The sequence below is a fragment of the Mustela lutreola genome, chromosome 10 (assembly GCF_030435805.1).
Source record: "Mustela lutreola isolate mMusLut2 chromosome 10, mMusLut2.pri, whole genome shotgun sequence".
NCBI lineage: Eukaryota > Metazoa > Chordata > Mammalia > Carnivora > Mustelidae > Mustela > Mustela lutreola.
The window spans coordinates 97,420,077-97,440,907 of record NC_081299.1 but is presented as its reverse complement, the minus strand read 5'-3'; the positions used below and the strand labels follow the sequence as shown (position 1 = coordinate 97,440,907).

The following is a 20,831-nucleotide window of genomic DNA, read 5'->3' as shown; positions in this document are numbered from 1 at the left end:
CGCCCTAAGGTCGGCGTCCGGGCGGCGCTCGGCGCTCGCTGCGAGAAGGTGAGTGGCAGCCGCCGCGCGCGGGCGGCCCCGAGGAGGCGGGACTTCCGCAGAAAGCTAGATTGGGCCTATCCGGGTGGGCAGCCGCGCGGAGGCGCACCGAGGGCTGGAACTGGCGAGGGAGGGGTCCGCGGACCTCCGGCGGCGGGGCTGGAAATGGGGCGGAGGGCCTCGAGGTAGCTGGAGCGGTCTCGGGCGGAGCGAGCCGGCCTGCAGGTCCCGGGAAAGAACTGCAGAGCCTCGTTCGGGGCTCGCCGGGGCGCGGAGAGGGTTGGTGTGAGAGTGCTGGGGCCTGGGCTGCGGCCCCCGGGGAAGCCGAGGCTGGGGTGAGGTCACGCCTTTGGTCTCCTTGCTGACTGACATTTGCTTTGCCCAGGTTCCCACGTCAGGGCTAGGAGGAGCCCGCGAGTTACCTAGGGGTTCTGGGGGGCTGCCCGGTGACTGTCGAAGATGCCGTACCTTGGCTCCGAGGACGTGGTGAAGGAGCTCAAGAAGGCTCTGTGTAACCCTCACGTCCAGGCCGATAGGCTGCGCTACCGGAATGTCATCCAGCGAGTGATTAGGTATCAGCTACCGCCCGCACTCCCCGTGGCGGCCCCCATCCGGGCCCCCACCCCTGGCCGCTCGGAAAGTGTGAATGAACCCAGGGCAGGGTGTGATTTGGTCTTTCCGCTTTTCTGGATGGCCACGGCAGCCTCCCCTGTGGCACTTGCTTTACTTCGTTTACTCAGCAGGGTGGTTACACCCATGTCTTGAACCTAGACTGCTGACTCCCAGATCTATAGAGTCTAGTACAGAAAACCTTTTGTATCTTCAAACCCACGTACCCTACTGCCTGCTGGGCATTCCCATCTGGATGTTTCTTCAAAGACATGCAAAGTAGCACCTGCATCCTTCCCCTCTCCCCAAACCTGCTCTTCCGCTTATATTTGGGTTGAGGAATGCCACCGTCCTGCTGACCAAGGGAGGGAGTCAGTCTTGATGACGCCTGGTTTTCACTTCTGGAGTCAGATGGTATGGATATATAGTTCTAAATATCCATCCTCTTTTTTTCCCCCCCAAGAAAATGTCTATGCATTTCTTTTTTGTTGGCACCGCTGTTCTGGTTTTATCACCAAAGCAATTGAAGTGGCTTCCTAGGTCACCTTGCCTCCTCATTTTTCTCCGAAGTTTCCTAACCTGAGTTTGAACATATAATTCTTGGCTGTAGTTGTGGATCACAAACGTCAGTATGCACAAAAGTCCCTTGGGATGCCTTTAAAAAAAAAAAAAAAAAAAGTGTTACAATTTTCATCCAATCTAATAATGCTGCTTTCAGTCAGGTGGGATGGAGCCCAGGAATGTGCATTTTAGACAGACATCCCATCTGATTGAGAAACGGATCTACAGAAGGAAATCCAAACTTCCTATCCTAGCACCCAAAGAACACCCTAACACAACTACTTGCAGACTCTTAAAGAATGTAGCATTCTTGCTGATGTCTACACATCTAATAGCATGTGTTACGTATTTTATGTATGTGTAACGTATTTTACAACTACACCTGCCTGGAAAATTCCAGCTCATTCAACTAACGTGATACTTCCTCTTGGAAGTGTTTTATGATTTCTTGTCAGTATTAGACTTCTGGATCCCCACTGCACTTTGTCTGTTACTTCTTTTTTTTTTAAGATTTATTTATTATTGGGGGGGGAGAGGTAGAGAGAGAATCTCAAGCAGGCCCCCTGCTGAGCTCAGAACTGATGTGGAGTTTGAATTCACAACCCTGAGATCATGACCTGAGCTGGAACCGAGAGCCAGATGCTTAACCAACTGAGCTACCCAGGTGCCCCAACCTTGTCTATAACTTCAGTTTTAATACTTACCTATTTTAATATTTACCTATTGTACTGTATTTAGTGGTGTTTTTGTCTTGCTCCTTAGTTATACTTTGAGTTCCTAAAGATCGAGACGAGGCCTTCTTCAGGTTTATGCCCCAGAACATATCCCTGGAATGTAGAAGCTGAATTAGACTGGAATGTACCAGGAATTCAATAAATGTTTGTTAAATACATAGAAGAATGTTTATTATAGGTCCATGGCGTGAAGTATTGTGCAATGTAATAGACAAGATAGACTTGGTTGCTTCCTTCACAATCTAGTTGGATAACCAGGATGTGTATTCATTGTAGGCTGTAGATTATGTATTTTACTTCTGCTGTGTGTGTTGGTTTCAGGCACATGACTCAGGGCTTGGACATGTCTGGTGTCTTCATGGAAATGGTGAAGGCCAGTGCCACCGTAGATATTGTTCAGAAGAAGCTGGTTTATCTTTACATGTGTACATATGCTCCCCTGAAACCAGATCTGGCTCTCTTGGCCATTAATACACTGTGCAAAGATTGTTCGGACCCCAATCCAATGGTGCGAGGGCTGGCACTACGAAGCATGTGTAGTCTCAGGTGAGTACCCTCTTCCCTGACTGTTTATCAGTGGCTGATGGATTCAGGAGACCATGGGAAAGGTTTTCAACAGTGATAGTCTATTTGAACTTCTTAATACTAGAGAAAATGTGCTTGTAACTTGAACCCAAGTTTTCAGCCATTGCTTAGGCTTAAAAAACTATGTCACATTACATTAAATGTCACATGTTACATTAAAGGGAATTTTCCATTCTCACTCTTGCTGAAATAGTTCTTGGTTTTGGTTAAATGATTTCTAAACAATTATGTAGATAATATATTTTTGCTGCCCTTGTAGTAGTATTCCAGATGAAATGTCAACTATGACTTTTTAAGTTTAGCAGTGGCTTTTTGTAATTCTTTATTCTCTTTTAAAGATTTTATTTACTTATTTGACACAGAAAGAGAGAGATTGAGAGTAGGAACACAAGCATGGGGGCGTGGGGGAGGGAGAAGCAGGCCTTCTGCCGAGCAGGGAGCCCGATGCAGAATCCAATCCCAGGACCCAGGGATCATGACCTGAGCCAAAGGCAGAAGTGTAACAACTGAGCCATCCAGGCGCCCCTCCTTAATTCTTTATGATGTGATAGTTGTACATTCAAACATCTACTAAACTTTCTGTTAAGTGAATAGGAGCTGAGTTCCATCAAAGCTAGCCTTTCAGGATCTGGCTGACTCCAGTATGTGTTGCTTAGGATGCCTGGTGTGCAGGAATATATCCAACAGCCCATTCTCAATGGTCTGCGAGATAAAGCTTCATATGTCAGGAGGGTGGCAGTTCTTGGTTGTGCCAAGATGCATAATCTTCATGGAGACTCTGAAGTGGGTGAGTTTCAGTGTAATCTGTCATGACCAGTATTTATTTTTGCTTTAGTTACATGTATGACTTTGTAAAAGATGACGTGACTTTGGGAGAAAATAGTAATGTGGCCTTACTTCTGTACTTGTCTCTTTAAGTAGAAAGGTCGGTTTGGTATTTTTCGAGATCACAGACACCTTTTCTCTGGGGCCCAGGTGAGATCCATCACGTTAGCTACTTAGAACAGTCTGCAGATGGCAATTTTTTGCCTTGCACTTTATTACTGCCTTTGTTATTTTTGTAGCCGAGAAGTTCAGCTTTGTCTGCCTGGAGCTAGTACTCTGGCTCTGTTCCTGAGACATTGAAGCTGTTCTTTATCTGAGATCTTTGTGCTCTTTTATAGACGGTGCTCTGGTAAATGAATTATACAGTTTGCTGCGTGACCAGGATCCAATTGTGGTTGTGAACTGCCTGAGGTCTCTAGAGGAAATTCTGAAACAGGAAGGAGGCGTTGTCATCAACAAGCCCATCGCCCACCATCTCTTAAATCGGTTTGGATGCCTCGGTGCTCTCTTTGTTATAATGAGCTCTGCATCCTAGTGGGATCATGACACGTTGAATCAAGGAGACCTTTTGAACAACTTCTGTAGAGTAGTAAAGTTAACCATGACTATTAACTTCCTCATATCTCGCTGAGAGGATTTCTTTTGTCTTAGTTTCTTTTGGTGGTATAGAGAGATGGCAGAAATATCCCTTGGAAATAGGTTCTGTCCTCCCCTACAATCCTTATGTCCCCCAAACTATTTATGATTTATACTGTCGTAAACTGTAAAGACTCTGGATCTAGGTCCAGTGATCATGGTCCTTGGCCTCAGACGATGAGAATTTGTAGTATAAACTCATCTTGGAATTGAAAGCCAATTTTGTGTAAACTTTAAATAGCACATGAAAAAGAATAGTTCTGTTATGGCACAGCCTGTTTCCAAGAATTCTCTCCTTGTTGTGATGAACAGATGACTGGTGACATGACATTTGCGTGCAGATGGTCCTAATTTGGTTGCTAAAATAACACTCTTCTTTTCCTTTTTGGATAGAATGCCAAAACTGGACCAGTGGGGCCAGGCGGAAGTATTGAACTTTCTGCTACGCTATCAACCCCGCAGTGAGGAAGAGCTGTTTGACATTCTCAATCTGCTAGATAGCTTTCTGAAGAGCAGTAGCCCCAGTGTGGTGATGGGAGCCACGAAACTCTTTCTCATATTGGCAAAAAAATTCCCCCATGTACAGACGGATGTGCTTGTGCAAGTCAAGGGCCCTCTGCTGGCTGCCTGTTCTTCGGAGAGCCGCGAGCTCTGTTTTGCTGCTCTGTGTCATGTGCGTCAGATCTTGCACAGTTTGCCCGGGCATTTTAGCAGCCACTACAAAAAGTTTTTTTGCTCCTACTCGGAGCCCCACTACATCAAGCTGCAGAAGGTGGAGGTGCTGTGCGAGCTGGTGAACGATGAGAACGTACAGCAGGTGCTAGAGGAGCTCCGAGGGTACTGTACTGACGTGTCAGCCGACTTTGCCCAGGCCGCCATCTTTGCCATAGGTAGGGGTCTGCTGCTTTTCCTTTTGGAGACCTTCGACTAACCAGAAACCTGTGGAATCACAGAGACCAAAAGGGAACGAATTTTGCATCAGAGACAAATTACCATGCACCAAATTACCTTGGGGTCAGTGGCCACAGACAGAAGTGGGGAGGGAGGGGTTTTTTGGCATCACTGGTGTTGCCTTATCTTCTAGGATAGAGAATACAGGTAATTCAAACTAGAGTACTTAAAATTTATATGGCCTTTTCTTGGGTACTAGCCAGAATGCTTTCCCATATATCTTAGCATAGTCTTGGGAGGCAGTCAGGAAAAGTAGGCAAGTGTTATCACGTCATTTTAGAGATGAAGAAACTCAGAAACAAAAAGGTTTTTAAATGGCCAAAAGGTCATGTGGTTCCTGACCCAGGGTCAGAACCTGCTTTCCAGACGCAAAATCCTGTGTCAACTGGCCAGTTGTTTATTGAGCTTCTACTATGGGCTATGCATTGTGCTGAGTACAGACCAACACAATGAATCCTAACTCTTATAGGCTTTTTCATATTTGTTTGGAATTCAGAAGGCCAGACTGAGTCACAAAATGAAAGCAACCAGGGAACTATGTTGTGTTGGAGGCCTTCAAGTGGAAGAGGAGAAGGAACTCTTATGTTAGAATGAAGAATGAATATTTTCAGGGGCAGAAAGAGCAAACAAAGAGGAGAGCAGAGCTCTTGTGGTCAGGTGTTCGCTCCGTGCAGGGCCATTCCTGGGAGGTGCTCTGAAGCCTGCAATGCCTCGAGGCCTCGTATCTAGCTGCCACACATAACTTTGTTGCTGAAGGTTTTCAGCCTTGTTCAATGGGAAGATCCACTTTTACCGAACATAGGAAACTTAGGTTGTTACTTCATCAAGCAAGGGGTGGGCTTTTTTGGTGGTGGTGATTGTTTTAAGATTTTGCTGCTCTTCTTTGTCTTTGACTGGTGGCGAGTTTTTTTTAAAATGAGGTGCTAGGATTTGACTTACCACTTTTCTCTGCTTTCTGTTCTCCTATAGGTGGGATTGCCAGGACCTACACAGACCAGTGTGTGCAGATTCTAACAGAGTTGCTGGGGCTTCAGCAAGAGCACATTACCACAGGTAATAGCTGGCCACCGTTTGGGCTTTTTTTTTTTTTTCCTTGACAAATGCCTGCCCTGTAGCAGTTGCTTAAAAAAAATAAAATAAAATAAAATTATTGTTGTGTAACAGAGATTTAAGCTTTTCTTTACATCCTCATGTGCTGCCGTCAGAGAAGCGTAGGGTCTGTAGATCTGACAGAGAGGGTCTTCAGGTTGCCATAACTCTGCAAGGCTGTTCTGTAGATAATGAAGGCTACCAGAATGCCTGGGCTTGTTAACTCCCCACCCTCACCCCTCTTTTTGCTTTATGGCAGCAGTGGCTTCCAGGGCTGGGACTAGGGTGAGGCAAGCTAGGTACCCAGGATGCAAGGCACTCACTCTCAGGCTTGTGCAAATGCTAACCCCGCATGTCTTCAATTTTATACCCCCAGCGCCTCATTTGCCTCACCCTAGTCCCATCCGTGGTGGCTGCATTTAAACTCTCTTCCAAATATCATTCAACAATAACATGACCTCACATTTGCTTTACATTTTACCATGTGCTTTTGCATGTATGAGCTCCTTGATCCTCATGACCAATCCGGTAAGAACAAAACCGATTTAAGAAATTATTGCCCGTGTCAGACATTTCTCAGAAAATCATTGACTACCCCTCTGACACCTATTTTATAGAAATTCATGTAGCAGTTTACTCTGAATATGTGAATTCTCTTAAGATTCCTTCCTGTGTGGAGCCTCTAATCCTATGCTCTTGTGTCCTGAGCTGTGTTGTAGTGGTGGTGCAAACTTTCCGAGACCTGGTTTGGTTGTGTCCTCAGTGTACAGAAGCTGTGTGTCAGGCCCTGCCCGGCTGCGAGGAGAACATTCAAGACAGTGAGGTAGATGGCAAATTCTCTTTTATCTCCAGGCAGAGGGGAGATTGTTTCTCTAATTCTTCTTTCTATTCAGTGTCCGAATATGGAAATTCTTAGAATTGATTGCCACCTCAGATTCTTTTTGGGTATAGTTAGGGTAGAAGTGAAAAAACATGAGATTTATCTATGATTTTTGCTACAGATGCTTTGATATCATTGTTTTCTTGAACAGTGTTGAGCCAGAGATTTAGACCATGGAGTGTTCAGCTGTAATGAGAATCAGAATCATTTGTGGATATTTGGACTTCACTGCAGGTCTGCCAACTTAAATACTCAGGAGTGCTGGGCCTAGACACATAGATTTTTTTTTTAATTTTTAATTTTTTATAAACATGTATTTTTATCCCCAGGGATACAGGTCTGTGAATCTCCAGGTTTACACACTTCACAGCACTCACCAAAGCACATACCCTCCCCAATGTCCATAACCCCACCCCCCTTCACCCAACCCCCCTCCCCCCAGCAACCCTCAGTTTGTTTTGTGAGATTAAGAGTCACTTATGGTTTGTCTCCCTCCCAATCCCATCTTGTTTCATTGATTCTGCTTCTACCCACTTAAGCCCCCATGTTGCATCACCACTTCCTCATATCAGGGAGATCATATGATAGTTGTCTTTCTTTGCTTGACTTATTTTGCTAAGCATGATACCCTCTAGTTCCATCCATGTTAGACACATAGATTTTTAAGAAGCTTCCCAGAGGTCTCCGATTTTCACTCTAGGTTAATTACCATCTTCATTAAGTGGTTTAGAGCACTCTTTCAATAGCTTCCACTGACATATTAAACCCCAGACTGGGGCAGAGGCCCCCACATTGTGGAAGCTGTATTACATAACCAACGCAGGCTCTGGGAGTCTTGAGTCTCCTTTTGTGTAGTGACATTTTATTCCTATTTGTTGTAGAGAGTGCAGTCGGGGTGTGGGGGATCAATAACAATGCAAATTAAAGTCAATAAAAGATTATACCTTTTCTGCTGACGTTGCGGGGAACAAAACCTGTTACTGTGTTAGGGACAGTCAGATGGGAAGGACCTACTTTCACTTTTTCATTCCTCAGGGGAAACAGGCGCTGATTTGGCTCCTTGGTGTCCATGGGGAGAGAATCCCCAATGCTCCATATGTATTGGAAGACTTTGTGGAGAACGTGAAGTCAGAGACTTTTCCAGCTGTGAAGATGGAGCTACTCACTGCACTGCTGCGCCTTTTCCTCTCCCGGCCTGCCGAGTGCCAGGACATGCTGGGGCGTCTGTTACATTACTGCATAGGTAGGTTCTCCAGAAGGAAACTGTACTTGCCATGTCAGATAGGAAACATTCTGACAGCTGACACTGATTGGTGAGTCATGCTGGGGACCCAAGAAACCACGTTAACATTCTCTAAGATTTCCTCCCTCCTTTCTTTTTTCCCCCATTCCAGTTGGCACAGGGTAGAAGGAGTGTTTTGGTTTTATTTGTAATTAACTCAGTCTTTGTCTTACCTCAGAGGAAGAAAAGGATATGGCAGTACGAGACCGGGGCCTCTTCTATTATCGCCTTCTCTTAGCTGGCATTGATGGAGTGAAGCAGATCCTGTGTAGTCCTAAATCTGACCCTTCTCTTGGACTTTTGGAGGATCAGGCAGAAAGACCTGTGAATAGCTGGGCCTCAGACTTCAACACGCTGGTGCCAGTCTACGGCAAAGCCCGCTGGGCAACCATCTCTAAATACCAGGGGCCAGAACGTCGGGGCCCGGAGCTTCCTAATGCTGCATCCTTTGCCACTTCAGGTAGAAATAGTCCTTACTTTACATCTTGTAAAAAATCTTTACCTTTTGCAATGACTGATGGGAAGTAGAGTACCCTAGCTACGGCTCAGACTGTGGGCTGAATTTGAAGTCTTCATGAGCAAGAAAGAAGTTCCTCATTGGCTATTTCAACCATTTGTCCAAAGATAAAAGTCACACTGTGTACTTATGGAAATCTAGATTAAAAAAACATAATTTAGGGGCGCCTGGGTGGTTCAGTCGTTAAGCATCTGCCTTCTGCTCAGGTCATGATCCCAGGGTCCTGGGATCCAGCCCCGCTTAGGGTTCCCTGCTAGTGAAGAGCCTGTTTCTCCCTCTGCTGCCCACCCCCATACCCCCCCCCCCCCCCCCCCCGCCGCTCATGTGGTCTCTCTCTGTCTCTCAAACAAATAAAATCTTTTTCAAAAAAACACAGTTGGTATAGATTAAAAAGATCTCTTACACAAGCTTTCTAATTCTTTCAGGTCCCCTGATTCCTGAAGAGAGCAAGGAAACGGTTCAGGAACTTCCTGATTCTGGAGCCCTAATGCTAGTCCCCAATAGCCAGCTGACTGCTGAGTATTTTGAGAAAACTTGGTTTAGCCTGAAAGTTGCTCATCAGCAGGTGTTCCCTTGGCGGGGAGCCGTCCATCCCGACACCCTCCAGATGGCCCTACAAGTAGTGAACATCCAGACCATCGCAATGAGCAGGGCTGGGGCTCAGCCGTGGAAAGCCTACCTCAGTGCCCAGGATGACACTGGCTGCCTCTTCCTAACAGAACTGCTCTTGGAGCCTGAGAACTCCGAAATGCAGATCTCTGTGAAACAAAACGAGCCAAGGACTGAGACACTTAATAGTTTTATTTCTGTATTAGAAACTGTGCTTGGAACAATTGGAGACATAAAATCATAACAGATTCTTGCTGCTTGTCCTAGGTGAGATGAGTAGCTATCAGAATTCCTAGTTTTTTATTAGAATTTGCTTTTAAATCCAGATGCTATCAAATACAAAGGAGAATGGACAATCTCAGAACCAGGATTTTTATGTTTTTGTCCAAAGACTATTGACTTATTCCTCTCATACCTATAGGTGAATGACCCCATTTTCTAGGTGATGCTGAAAGGTTAATGTTGGTAAGGGGTTGGGGAGGGACTGAGGATAGGATTTGGATTCTTTTCTAATCCATTATACGGATTGTTTTACTAAAGATGCCTGATGTTTATGGAAACTGATAAAGTCATCATTTGTGGGGATCATCTTTTCTTCCCTGTATTACTGCAATAAATTCCTCACTGGTCTCCTGTTTCTAATCATGCTTTTCAAGGCCAGAGTCCAAAGTCTTTAGTGCGGCATCAGAAGTAACTCTTCAGTGTCCTGTCTCACTGCTTGCCTGAACACCCTGTTCTTGCATTGGCAAATGACTTGGCATTCCTTGAATGCACAAGGCTCCCTCTCACCTCTGTGCTTTGCTCCTGCTTTTATTGCTTGGCTAGAACGTTTCCCCACCCTCATATCTTCTTTCTTGTCCTTGTAACATCTAGTCCTTGTCTCTTAGCTTCTGCTCAGTCACGAGCTCTTGCAGGAAGTTTTCTGTGACCCTGGTTGCTTTCATTACAGGTTCTGTCAGGCTGTCATGGCCTCCAGTGCGTGTGTCTAGCAGGACAGTTGTAATTGTTTTCTGTCACTCTTCCTTGCTTTCAGTTTTATTCATACCTGCCCACATTTTCTACATTAACTGAGGCAACTTATGGTGAGAGCAGATGCCATAGGATGGTTTAAAGTATAAATAGTAAAGTATAAATAACCAGAGGATCCACAACAGGGAAGATGAAAATACCATCGCAGACCAGCTTAGTTAGGGATGGGGAAGTACACAAATGTTCAGGCTTAAGGGCTGACATAATTGGTACAGTTGAGCCTCAAATTTAGCTCTAAGTGATTTGGCTGAGTGAAGAGAAATAAGTATAAAGTCATCATTAGAGAGGAAGAAACCTTCCAATATTAATTTCCAAAAGAAATTTACATGTAGTTTCACATAGGTGACACGGGGAAAAGTACAAGATTCTTATGGGAAGTCAGTAATGGGTGTTCTTCAGTGGGGATGATGTTCTTCAGTGAAAGCAGAGAGCATGACTTTAACATGGACCTTAGCACATTTCTTCAAGGACTTAAGATAACACAATCTAAATATCTAGATTCAAGGACTTCTACCACATAGATACGTAAATGGACTGCATACCTTTAAGTTTTTCAGCCATCACTTCTCTCAATTAGGCTCTTAATAAGAGTAAGTAACTGATATTTTTGGCAAGGCCCTGGATTTTGTGCGTTGTTTTCCCACCTGGACAGTTTCTAAGGACGGTGATGTTCTTTCCTTCCATCTCCACAGTCCGCCATATAATGAGGACTCAGTAAGTATTTACCAAATGAATGGCTGTCAATAATCAGATCTGATGGTGTTTTGGGAATGGTGTTTGAAGTGTGTTTTGTTATATTGTATCAACCAAACAATAGTGGAAATCCATCTAGACTAGGGTTTCTCAAAAGCAGCATTACTGACATTGGGTCCAGATGATTCTTTGTATGGAGGGTTTTCCTGTGGTCTGTAGAATGATTATTAGCAGCATCTTTGGCCTATACCCACTAGATGCCAATAGAACCCCTAGTGGTAACAAAAATGCCCAGACAATTGCCAAAGGTGCCTCAGTGGGACATAATCGCTCCCCACTGAGAAGGATCTAGATCAAGGGTTCCCACGATTACATGTAGAGAGATCAGAACAGTTTCAGAATTGCCTTTTCCGTAGTTTGATTTGTTTGGTTAAACCGTGACTATTTAATTACATACTAAAAGAAATAAAATGGAAGTGTAAAGTGCTGCCAATTTACAGCGTTATAAAGGAACAGTATATAAATGGTAGAGATTAAGTAAAATTATTTACTTCTTTAAAAATTAAAGACTATAATTGAAATGTTGATCTAAAGAAAATTGGGAATGGCTCAATAATAGAACAAATGTTACTAAAATGATCCCAGTTATTGGAGCTTTTAAAAGATTAAGTCCTACTTGGTTGTTTGTCTATAATGTATGGGGCATAGCCGAATATGAGACTGTTGCTTTTGAAAAGTGTACTTTTAAAATGATCTGAAGGAGGAAATGATTTCTTTTAACTATAGCCTGGTTTTGCTAATTTATAAGCAAAATGACTAAAGCTTACGTATACCATGAAGTTAATTATATTTCTTCTCCCTAGGAGCTCTCTCTAGCCTTGGCAGACATATGGTTTGATGATGTGATGTAAGTAGATGCATATTTTTAAAATCCTTGAGGGTAGTTGATACTGTGCTTTTAGAAAAATGACTTTCTAATGTCTGGGTTGGGAAATAGTCGGTGACACGTGTAATGAATGGGTGCCCACTGATGACCATGGTGCTTTAAAACTTTGCAGAGGCAGTCATTTGTGTAGTTCCTGAACATAATCTTACTGCCATGGACTAGCGGCTGTTAAATGCCTCCATTTCCCCCACACCTCTTTTTGAATGGGAGTCCTGTAACCATTATTCTATCCCTTTCTCATATATTGGGTGTTTGGGGGAGGAGAGACAAAGAACTTACTTTCTCAGTTACAGAAGTACACATTGAGAGGAGCAGTACCCAAAGATCCTCATTCTTAGGCAGACCTGGGGCAGATGACAAGACCCTAGACTTTGAGCCAATGAAAAAAGGTGATGAGGCTTTTGAGAGAGGGATGTAAATTGTGGCCAGGGCAGCAAAAGAAGCAAGTGATGGTGAAAACACTGTGGCCTCGTTTTTTGGTACTACCTGGGAGATAGTACTTGAACTGCAAGAGTGAAGGGGATGTGAGCTGTGGAAGAAGGAATGGGGTGGTTCGGGAAGACGCTATAATGAAGGCTCCAGAAGAAATACACAAAGGAAGAAACTACCCCATATTGCCCAGGAGAAGATATACTCCTTTCCTTAGCCTTACAACATTGATTCTACAAGATAATGAAGGATAGATAAGATAATGCAAAGATTAGATTCAGAAGATGGCATTTGCCCGTAAGCACATCACCTGTGAAACAAATTACTGTGGGAAAAGGTTTATTATTTGAGGTAGGATGGGCTTGGTTTTCAATTTCTATGCTGCCACTTACTGATGCCACTTACCTTGGGTGTTTAACACCAGCTGGATGGTATCTTATAAACCTTTCATTTGTTTTCCAATGCACTTGGGGAATATGTCAAATTAATTTGTTAGAATCCTTCAATTTTTAGTAACCCACTCTAGTGTGAAAGGATGATGGCTCAGAATTCTCTCAGAAAGATCTTCTTATGTCAGATCTGAAGCTTACTCAGCAGAACCTGGTTTCAGCCCTAGTGATAGATGATAAATGAAGATGGCCCTTTATGTAATTTCTGTTTCTCATCCAAAAGCAGTTTATGATCATTTGTTTTTAGAACAGAATAGGAAACAGAAGATTGGCTCTTTTTATTTTGTAAGTAGGACTTTCATTCTGAACAACTGACTTACTGCTTATGCTTGAATTCCTTATCGGCTCACCAGGTCAGAATACCCTGGAAGAGCTGATAAGTTTGAGTGTTGACACCCAAATCCCAGACTGATGTGGCTTCATTAAGAAGGCAGTCACTGTGGGTAAGTGTCAGTCAGGAGATCTCACAAAAACAGTGATGGAGTCTAACGCCTGTTAGAAGAATCTTACTTAATTCTGTTGGAGAACGAATCCCAGATTCCTTTCATCCTGGTCCTCAGGCCTTGGGCTAAGAGGAAAGACATTTAACACTTACTACATGTCAGAAACTGCTGGATCATCCCACAGAACATTGTCTTACTTAATCCTCATATAATTTCCTTGTGAAATACTTTGTATTACCTCCATTCTTAATTCCTCAAATGCGCAAGTTTTTTCCTCCCACCTTCTCAACTTCTATATATCTTAGTCCCACCTGGAATGGTTTTATTTCTCCTCTTTGTCTCATAATCCCTCCTTGTACTTTAGAGCTCATCTCAGTTGTTAACAACTCCAAGGAAGCCTTCCTAACCCCCTAGGTCTGATTTCCCATTGCACAATGTAATCACACAGTATCTCAATAAGCACAAGAAATTATGGATTAATCATGTAATATCGGCTGTGCATGCAAAAGCGTAAGCTCCGTGAGGACAGGAACTGTGTCTGTGTCATTTTCCTGTGTTATTTGTAGTGCCAGGCATAGTTCCTTACCCATAGACACTCAGTACATAAAACATCTGAATATGGCAAATAAATGCCATCTATTAGAAGTTGAATGCTGTTCTATTATAACTCTGAAACTTTCTTTAAGCAACACCAGACTCAGAACCTAACAGGAAGTATTTCTAAATGAAATTGCCCAAGAAACTCTTCCTCAACTCTATCTCAGTTCTAAATTGGCTAACAATAAAAGTTATTCATTAATCTTAAGTTCTGGCTAGGGTGTGGTTCTGAGAAAAGGAACTGAAAGTTTTCAAAAAGTCTCCCCAGTTTGTGTAGGTGAGCTCTTCAGAGAAGTCCCATGTTTCTGACAGCTAGTTTTGAAAAAAAGTGGTAGGACACGCTCCAGGACTACATGTCCCATTAAGGAGACTTTAGAAAGAACAGAGGTCGTTGCTTCTAGTTTACCAGCAGTTCTGACTTCCTGCTGAGCTGAAACCTGCTTGTTTTGTGGAAAAGCAAAAACTTGGCAGCAAGCATCTAAAATGAAGAGGCCCCGAACTTTTGAGGAGCAAACAGAATGCATCTTGAACACTTTACTCACAGACTTCTTAGGCACACCAACACAGGTTGCTAACCGGGACCTATGTTGTGGAGATGAACCAGATTCAGGTAAGGCTCCTGGCCTGAGGTGCTGATTGCGGGTCAATAAGAGCATCTGAGTATGCTTTCTTATTGCCTCCTAAGTTTCAAAAGGTGAACTAAGCTTTCAGCAATACCTGAAAATCAGTAGTTACCATGGAAGGGAAAGATATTCTCAGTGAAGGAGGATTTTCTGACTATGGGGTTGAAAGGATATCGAAGGTGCTCTCGGGAGAGATCGATGCCACAATTGTTTGAAAGTCTAGAGAGCGTTCTCCAATGCCCAGATTCCTGGGACTGGCCGTCCCTTCAAGTTGTATAACGCATGTGAATGTGTTCCTCCATCTTAGGAGAGCCTTGCTCTTTTGACGTGGCCATCATTGCTGGTCGCCTTCGGATGTTGGGTGACCAGTTCAATGGAGAATTGGAAGCTTCTGCCAAAAATGTCATTGAAGAAACCAGTCATGGACGGGTAAAGTTGCTGCTGTTTTTCTGTTCCAGATGCTCCTTTCTTACCACTCTTGTATGACTATACCTAGAAATGTCCTGCAAAAGACTTGGGGGCTTATGTTCATCCAAGGAGACACAGCAGGAATTCTCCAGTTGCTAGTTCTTCAAGAGTTAATCAAAGGCCTAAGTGGTATTGAGAGGAAAATCTTCTGGCAAGGGCTGGTCAACCTTCAGATTGTTCCCATTTGTTTTTCAACAGAGCTGTGCTTACGTGACACGGAGCACATATGTAGCACTTTGTTCTTGGTAAAGCACTTTATTCTTTAATGCACCTATTTAATATTTATTTGGCTGGGAGTGGGTGTCTTCCTTCCCCCAACCCAAGGTCCAGCAATGAAATTATGTACTGGAAAGGCAGGCAGTCCTCAAGTAAGTTGTAATGAGTACTGACAGCCACCACCTAGGGCATATCTGGCTTTTCATCAGAATGCTGATTACTAGCGGTGGCACTTGGATGCTGCATTAGATGTAAAGACCACAGACAACATTCTAGAAGATGTTGCTGATTGTTATCAATAATGGCAGGTAATACAAACTTAACAGGTGCCAGACAGTATTCCAAATGCTTTATACTTACTATCTCATTTAAACCTTCCAGCAGTCCCTGGGGTATTATAGGAACTGAAACTCACAGTGCAACCTCCCCTCCTGTTTGTGGAATGCCATGAGAGGCGAAATCTGACCTCTTTGTTCACTGCTGTCTTCACACAACCCAGCATAGTACCTCCTATACCGGAGACCCTCCGTACGTGTTTTTGTGACTCGCTATCCATTTAAGCAGATAAGGAAACTGAGGAAGAGGGAAACAAGAATTTAGGTTACCGAGTGAGTGTTGAAGTTAGGATTTTAACCCAGACTGATTCCAGAACCACACTCTTCACCATTATGCTTTATTCTTCTTATGAACTATAGCTTGGATGGTGCGCCCATTCAGGCAGAACTGGACTTACTACTCCTAATTGCTTGCCCTGAAACTTTCCTAGGTAGCCAAGAGCTGAATTTTTGTTTTTTAATTAAAAAAAAAAAACGTTTTTGGAACTTCCAAATTCATAGGAAAGTTGCACATAATTAGTTGTACAAAGAATTTCCCTCTTGAATCATCTGAGAGTAGGTAGTTGATGAAATGTTCCATCATCCCCTAATACTTTCACATTTCCTTCAAACAAGGCCATTCTTTTATATAACCACATCAAAACCAGGAAATCAGCACTAACACATTATTATCTTGTCCTCAGATCCCATTCAAGTTTGGCCAGTTGTCCCAGTGATGTCACATACAACAAAAAGATCTAGGCCAGAGTCAGATCCTGCATTTAGTTGTCTTGTCTCTTTAATCCCCTTCAGTTTGGAATTGTTCCTCAGTCTCCTTTTTTCATGATCTTGGTGCTTAAAGATTATGGGTCAGTCATTTTGTAGAATGTCCCTTAAACTTGGGTTTGTTTCATGTTTCCTCTTGAGTGGATTCAGGGTATGTACTCTTGGTAGGGAGGTTACAGAAGGGTTGCTGTGTTCTTCTCATTGCACCTTTTAAGAGGCACACATTTTAATTTGTCCATTACTGATGTTAACTTCAGTCACTTAGGATAGTGTCTGCAAGGCTTCTCCACTGTAGTTAGTATCTGGTTAATATAGTTGTGTCGTGGAGGTACTTTGAAACTGTGTAAATATTCCTTATCTCATCAACATTTCAACCTATTCATTTATTTTTTATATCAACATTGACTCATGAATTCCTGTGTTATTCAAGGGTTATAACCTATTACTATCATTATTATTTGGATGCTCAAATTGTCCTAGCTTTGACAGTGGGTGTCCTCGCCACTGGACTGTGTCTTTTTAGTACGTTCCTGTCATTCTGTGAGTACTTCTTTAATTTCTGACAGCTCTCTTGTATTTTCCAAGCCCCAGCCTACAATCAGCATTTTTCCAGGGAGCTCTGGTATCTTTAAATGGAGAATGATATTTGGAAACCAAGATCTGGATACATATGTGGATGCCCTCTGCAGCTTATTTGGGTTCTGGCAAGTGCTCTGACTACCAAGGGTCCCCCTACACTATACCACAGTGGATATTGCTTGGCCCCACCTAATGACTTTTGGATCAATTCTGAGGGAAAGGAAAGAGGAGGAGGAAAAACATTTTTTTTTTTAACTTTAGAATTTCACAGACTTCAGTCATTCAAGTAATACCTCTACAACGCGACCAGCTGTACTTAATATTTTTCTTTCAAATCACTTTTTACTTTTGGCCCTTTTTGTGTGTCCTAAGTAATCATATCTAAAATCATGGGTTTGATGGGCTACTTACATTTTCTCTGTACATGTTACAATAAATAACAAAATAACACTCCTTAAGATTACCCCAGATATGATCAGATACAATGTACTTGCCATTCTCTAGGAAACTCTTGCTCTACTGGACACCTGCCCCTGTAGTCTCCTGTACCTTTATATCAACACTTCACTGATATCCCGTGTCTCTCTCCAGGCAGGAGCTGCACTTCAGGACACAGTCAAAAGTCTTAGTCAGGCTTGGTGTGCTCAGGATTCCAGCTTAGCTTATGAGAGAGCCTTTCTGGCAGTGTCCGTGAAGCTTCTTGAATATGTGGCCCACATCGCTCCCGAAATGGCAAGACAGGTCGTTGTCTCCATGACAAGCATGATCAATGGGAACAATGCCATCCAAGAGTTTGTCCAGGGCCAGGGAGGTTGGGTAAGTATGTCGGGGCCCCTGGCTTTGATAGGCATTTGCACTGTTTTTGTACTAATACCCAGGACTCCCAATGCCTGATTCTTTCTGTAAGTTGGAAACCAAGTAGAAGAACAGGTCTCCCTACTTTGCTGAAAATGGCAGTTTGTTATTTTGTTTTGCTTTGTTTTTCCCCATGGGAAGGGGGACAGTCAGAAGCTCAGGCCTCTAGACTCCAAAGATATTTTGCCTAAAATTTTAGTTGACTCCTAACAGTGTAAAGCTAAATCCCGCTTCCTATATATAACGGCCTGTTAAGTACTGGTGATAGAGTACTAGCCTCAGCCCCGTTTCAGAAATTCAGAATCATCCCCTGTCATCTCACAACAAACAGTGCTATCTGCTGCTGCGGTAACTATAGGAGGCATTCTAAGCCCATGTCTTAGTAATCATTAGAACATCTGCTCTCGCTGAACATTCCTCTTCATTTCCAGCAGCAGCAGAGGCCTCAGTAAGAGCTGCACGCCCTGGAGGTGTCTGTAGATTATTTGTACTTTCTTTAGGACGCTCCCTTTACAAAGATGTCCTTTTGACTGTAGGCTATTCCCTGTCCTTCCTAGGAGAACCTGGAGAGCTGACTACAAAGCGATGGCGCTATTTCCTAGCTTCAATATCACTGCCACTTTGATCAAGGGATTGATTGCTGGCCATTAAAACAGACATCCAGGGGCAGCTGGGTGACTCAGTTGTAAAACGTCTGCCTTCAGCTCAGGTCATGATCCCAGGTCCCTGGGATCAAGCCCTGCATCAGGCTCCCTGCATCCCTATTCCCACTCCCCCTGCTTGTGCTATCTTGCTGTGTCTCTCTCTGTCAAATAAAAATTTTTTTTACATCTTTAAAGAACAAAACAGACAACTAAATCCAAAGCTGCTTTCCTTTGGACACAACTGGACTTATCTGAATAATTTCTTTTCCACCAATTGCTAAAGTTGGGAGCAGCCCTTGGAGGTCTACAGAGATTTTGTACTTTCTGTCTTTACATGAATTTGGAGGAGGTTCCATTTAAGCCAAGACCTCCTGATACAAAGTAATGGTTTGTTAGGAGGAAATTTCATGGCAACAGAGTAGGCCTCTGTTGGGCATATTTTGGGAAAGGGAACACACAGTAAATTATTAGTTCAAATTGAGCCCTATCCTTTGGTAAGGATCTTGTCTATTTATTTTGCAGTCTAAATGACTTCAAGAGAGATTTTTGTTGAAATCTTGTTATAAGTTGAGGATTTTCTTTTAAATTCCTATCCTTAGTTTTGTGTTAATTTCACCAAAGTAGAATCATTTTATGCATTTTTAGGTTGAAAGCAAAAACAAAACAAAACAAAAAACAAAAACAGTTTCTACATCTGCCCTTCTAAGAGAAAGGCCCACAGAAGATAAAATAGTGCGTTTTTACTGCCACAGGATGCAGGAAGTGCTGGCCCACATCTAGGACAGTGGGGCCATCCCAGCTTAGATGAAACTAGCTGCATACCACAGTGTTTTTCAAACCAAAAAGTGCTTTACATATCACTTGTGGACTTTATGAATTGCTGATTTCCAGGCCCCATCCCTAGAGATTCTGATTCTGTAGGGGGAGGCTGGGGCCTAGGAGCCAACCCTTTTAGCCAGTTCCACAAGGCATTCTTATGTCCATATAGGACTCGAGCACACTCACATTAGTACAGGGGCCGGCCAAATCCTGCCTGCTGCTTTTTGTGTCCACAGGTTTACCAGCAAGCAGCTGCACTCACTTGTTTCCTTGTTGCCCATGCCTGTATTAGCACTTCAGCGGCACAGCTGAGGAATTGCAGCAGATCCCTAATGGCCTATAAAACGTATTTACTATCTGGCCCTTACAGAAAGGCATGTAGACCCCTGCTTTAAAGCTAGAAGCTAAATGAACATTTATCTTCAAAGAATTTAAATTCTGTTGCAACCCTGATCATTCGTACCAAACACAATGGTACACAGGACAAATCTTTTTTATTTTATTTAATTAATTTTTTTTTTTAAGAATTTAATCTAAGAGTGTTTGTCAGTTCCTGCATAGTCCACAATTTCTTGAGCTCTTTGGCAAATCAGAAAGCTCAGGGACCCCTGGATAGTCAGTCAGTAGAGGGTCTACATTTCCCCAGCCCCTACCTCAAGTGATTGGAAGTGAAGCCTGTGGTATCTGCAAGTGTATCTTGTAATAATCCTTCATAATCTCATAGATTAGTAGGCAGTCCTCACATAGAGACTCTTACATTCATAAACCCCAAGGAGGCTAGACTACTTAGTGGATTGTCAAGAAGAAAAGCATTGCTATATCTATTTTTAGAGACACTAATGGTTTGGTTGCAGTTTGGCTCAAGTGTAACCACATCCCCTCCCTCCAGCGACTAGCTATCTGTTTCCCCTAAATGCATAGAAATAAGTATGTAGCACTGCTACTATATGTTGGCTTTTTCAAGTTATGCTATTTCCTCTCTTCATGGGCAAATCACAATAGGTTAGTAATCCCAAATGAGATTTCGTGTTTCTCTTAAGTAGAAATTAGTGCCTTTTTTTTTTTGCTACCAAGTTTAGCAATACTTAGTGTATCCCTTTGTCCCTTACATTACTGTAAATTCAACACGGTAGGTTTTGTGGTATTTTACTTCTTGGGTGAAATCACTATTTTCACTTTGACCAATGCTGTTTTGTTCATGAAATAAAATTGTGTCTATGTATTTGAATTAATTCTCAGTAAATGCAATCTCAGTTGAATGATAGAGAACCAACAGATTGGTGGTTGTCAGGGGCAGGGGCTGGGAGGTAGGAGAAATAGGTGAAGGAGGGCAAAGGGTATACAACCTTCCAGTTATAAGATGAAGAAGATCTGGGGATGTGATACACAGCATAGTGACTGTAATTAACAACATCGTATCATATGTTGAAAAGTTGTTAAAAAAGTAGATTTTTAAAGTTCTCATCACACACACACACACCCCATTATTTATTTTTTTATTTATATGTTTTTTGTAAGTAGTGTCTACACCCAACAGGGGGCTTAAACTCACAATCCCAAGATCAAGAGGCACAGGTTCCACTGACAGAGCCAGCCGGATGCCCCAAAACAAATTGTGTAGCTA

The 20,831-nt window shown here is 43.0% G+C and overlaps 2 protein-coding genes across 8 annotated transcripts; both read left to right on the top strand.

Annotated features, from left to right (window-relative positions):
• The first annotated feature begins 25 nt into the window (after nt 1–25).
• On the top strand, nt 26–14,955 carry AP4B1 (adaptor related protein complex 4 subunit beta 1). 7 transcript variants are annotated; one of them, XR_009345037.1, is made up of 13 exons: nt 325–611; nt 2,265–2,489; nt 3,185–3,315; nt 3,692–3,839; nt 4,383–4,879; nt 5,910–5,993; nt 6,749–6,852; nt 7,945–8,152; nt 8,370–8,651; nt 9,134–9,584; nt 11,903–11,946; nt 13,217–13,306; nt 14,834–14,955. XR_009345037.1 is itself a non-coding variant. In XM_059135488.1 (11 exons), the coding sequence occupies exons 2-11, from the start codon at nt 499–501 to the stop codon at nt 9,559–9,561; spliced, it is 2,220 nt and encodes a 739-aa protein (XP_058991471.1). In that variant the 5' UTR covers nt 26–48; nt 425–498; the 3' UTR covers nt 9,562–9,959. The 7 variants fall into 7 exon arrangements, 6 of the variants coding, with proteins under 6 accessions (XP_058991471.1, XP_058991470.1, XP_058991467.1 ...); XM_059135488.1 differs by lacking the exons at nt 11,903–11,946; nt 13,217–13,306; nt 14,834–14,955 and adding an exon at nt 26–48 and having other exon boundaries at nt 425–611; nt 9,134–9,959; XM_059135487.1 differs by lacking the exons at nt 11,903–11,946; nt 13,217–13,306; nt 14,834–14,955 and adding an exon at nt 45–124 and having other exon boundaries at nt 425–611; nt 9,134–9,959.
• BCL2L15 (BCL2 like 15) lies at nt 13,396–20,435 on the top strand. Its single transcript, XM_059135492.1, has 4 exons — nt 13,396–14,513; nt 14,834–14,955; nt 17,481–17,705; nt 18,302–20,435. The coding sequence occupies exons 1-4, from the start codon at nt 14,387–14,389 to the stop codon at nt 18,317–18,319; spliced, it is 492 nt and encodes a 163-aa protein (XP_058991475.1). The 5' UTR covers nt 13,396–14,386; the 3' UTR covers nt 18,320–20,435.
• The last annotated feature ends 396 nt before the right edge of the window (nt 20,436–20,831 follow it).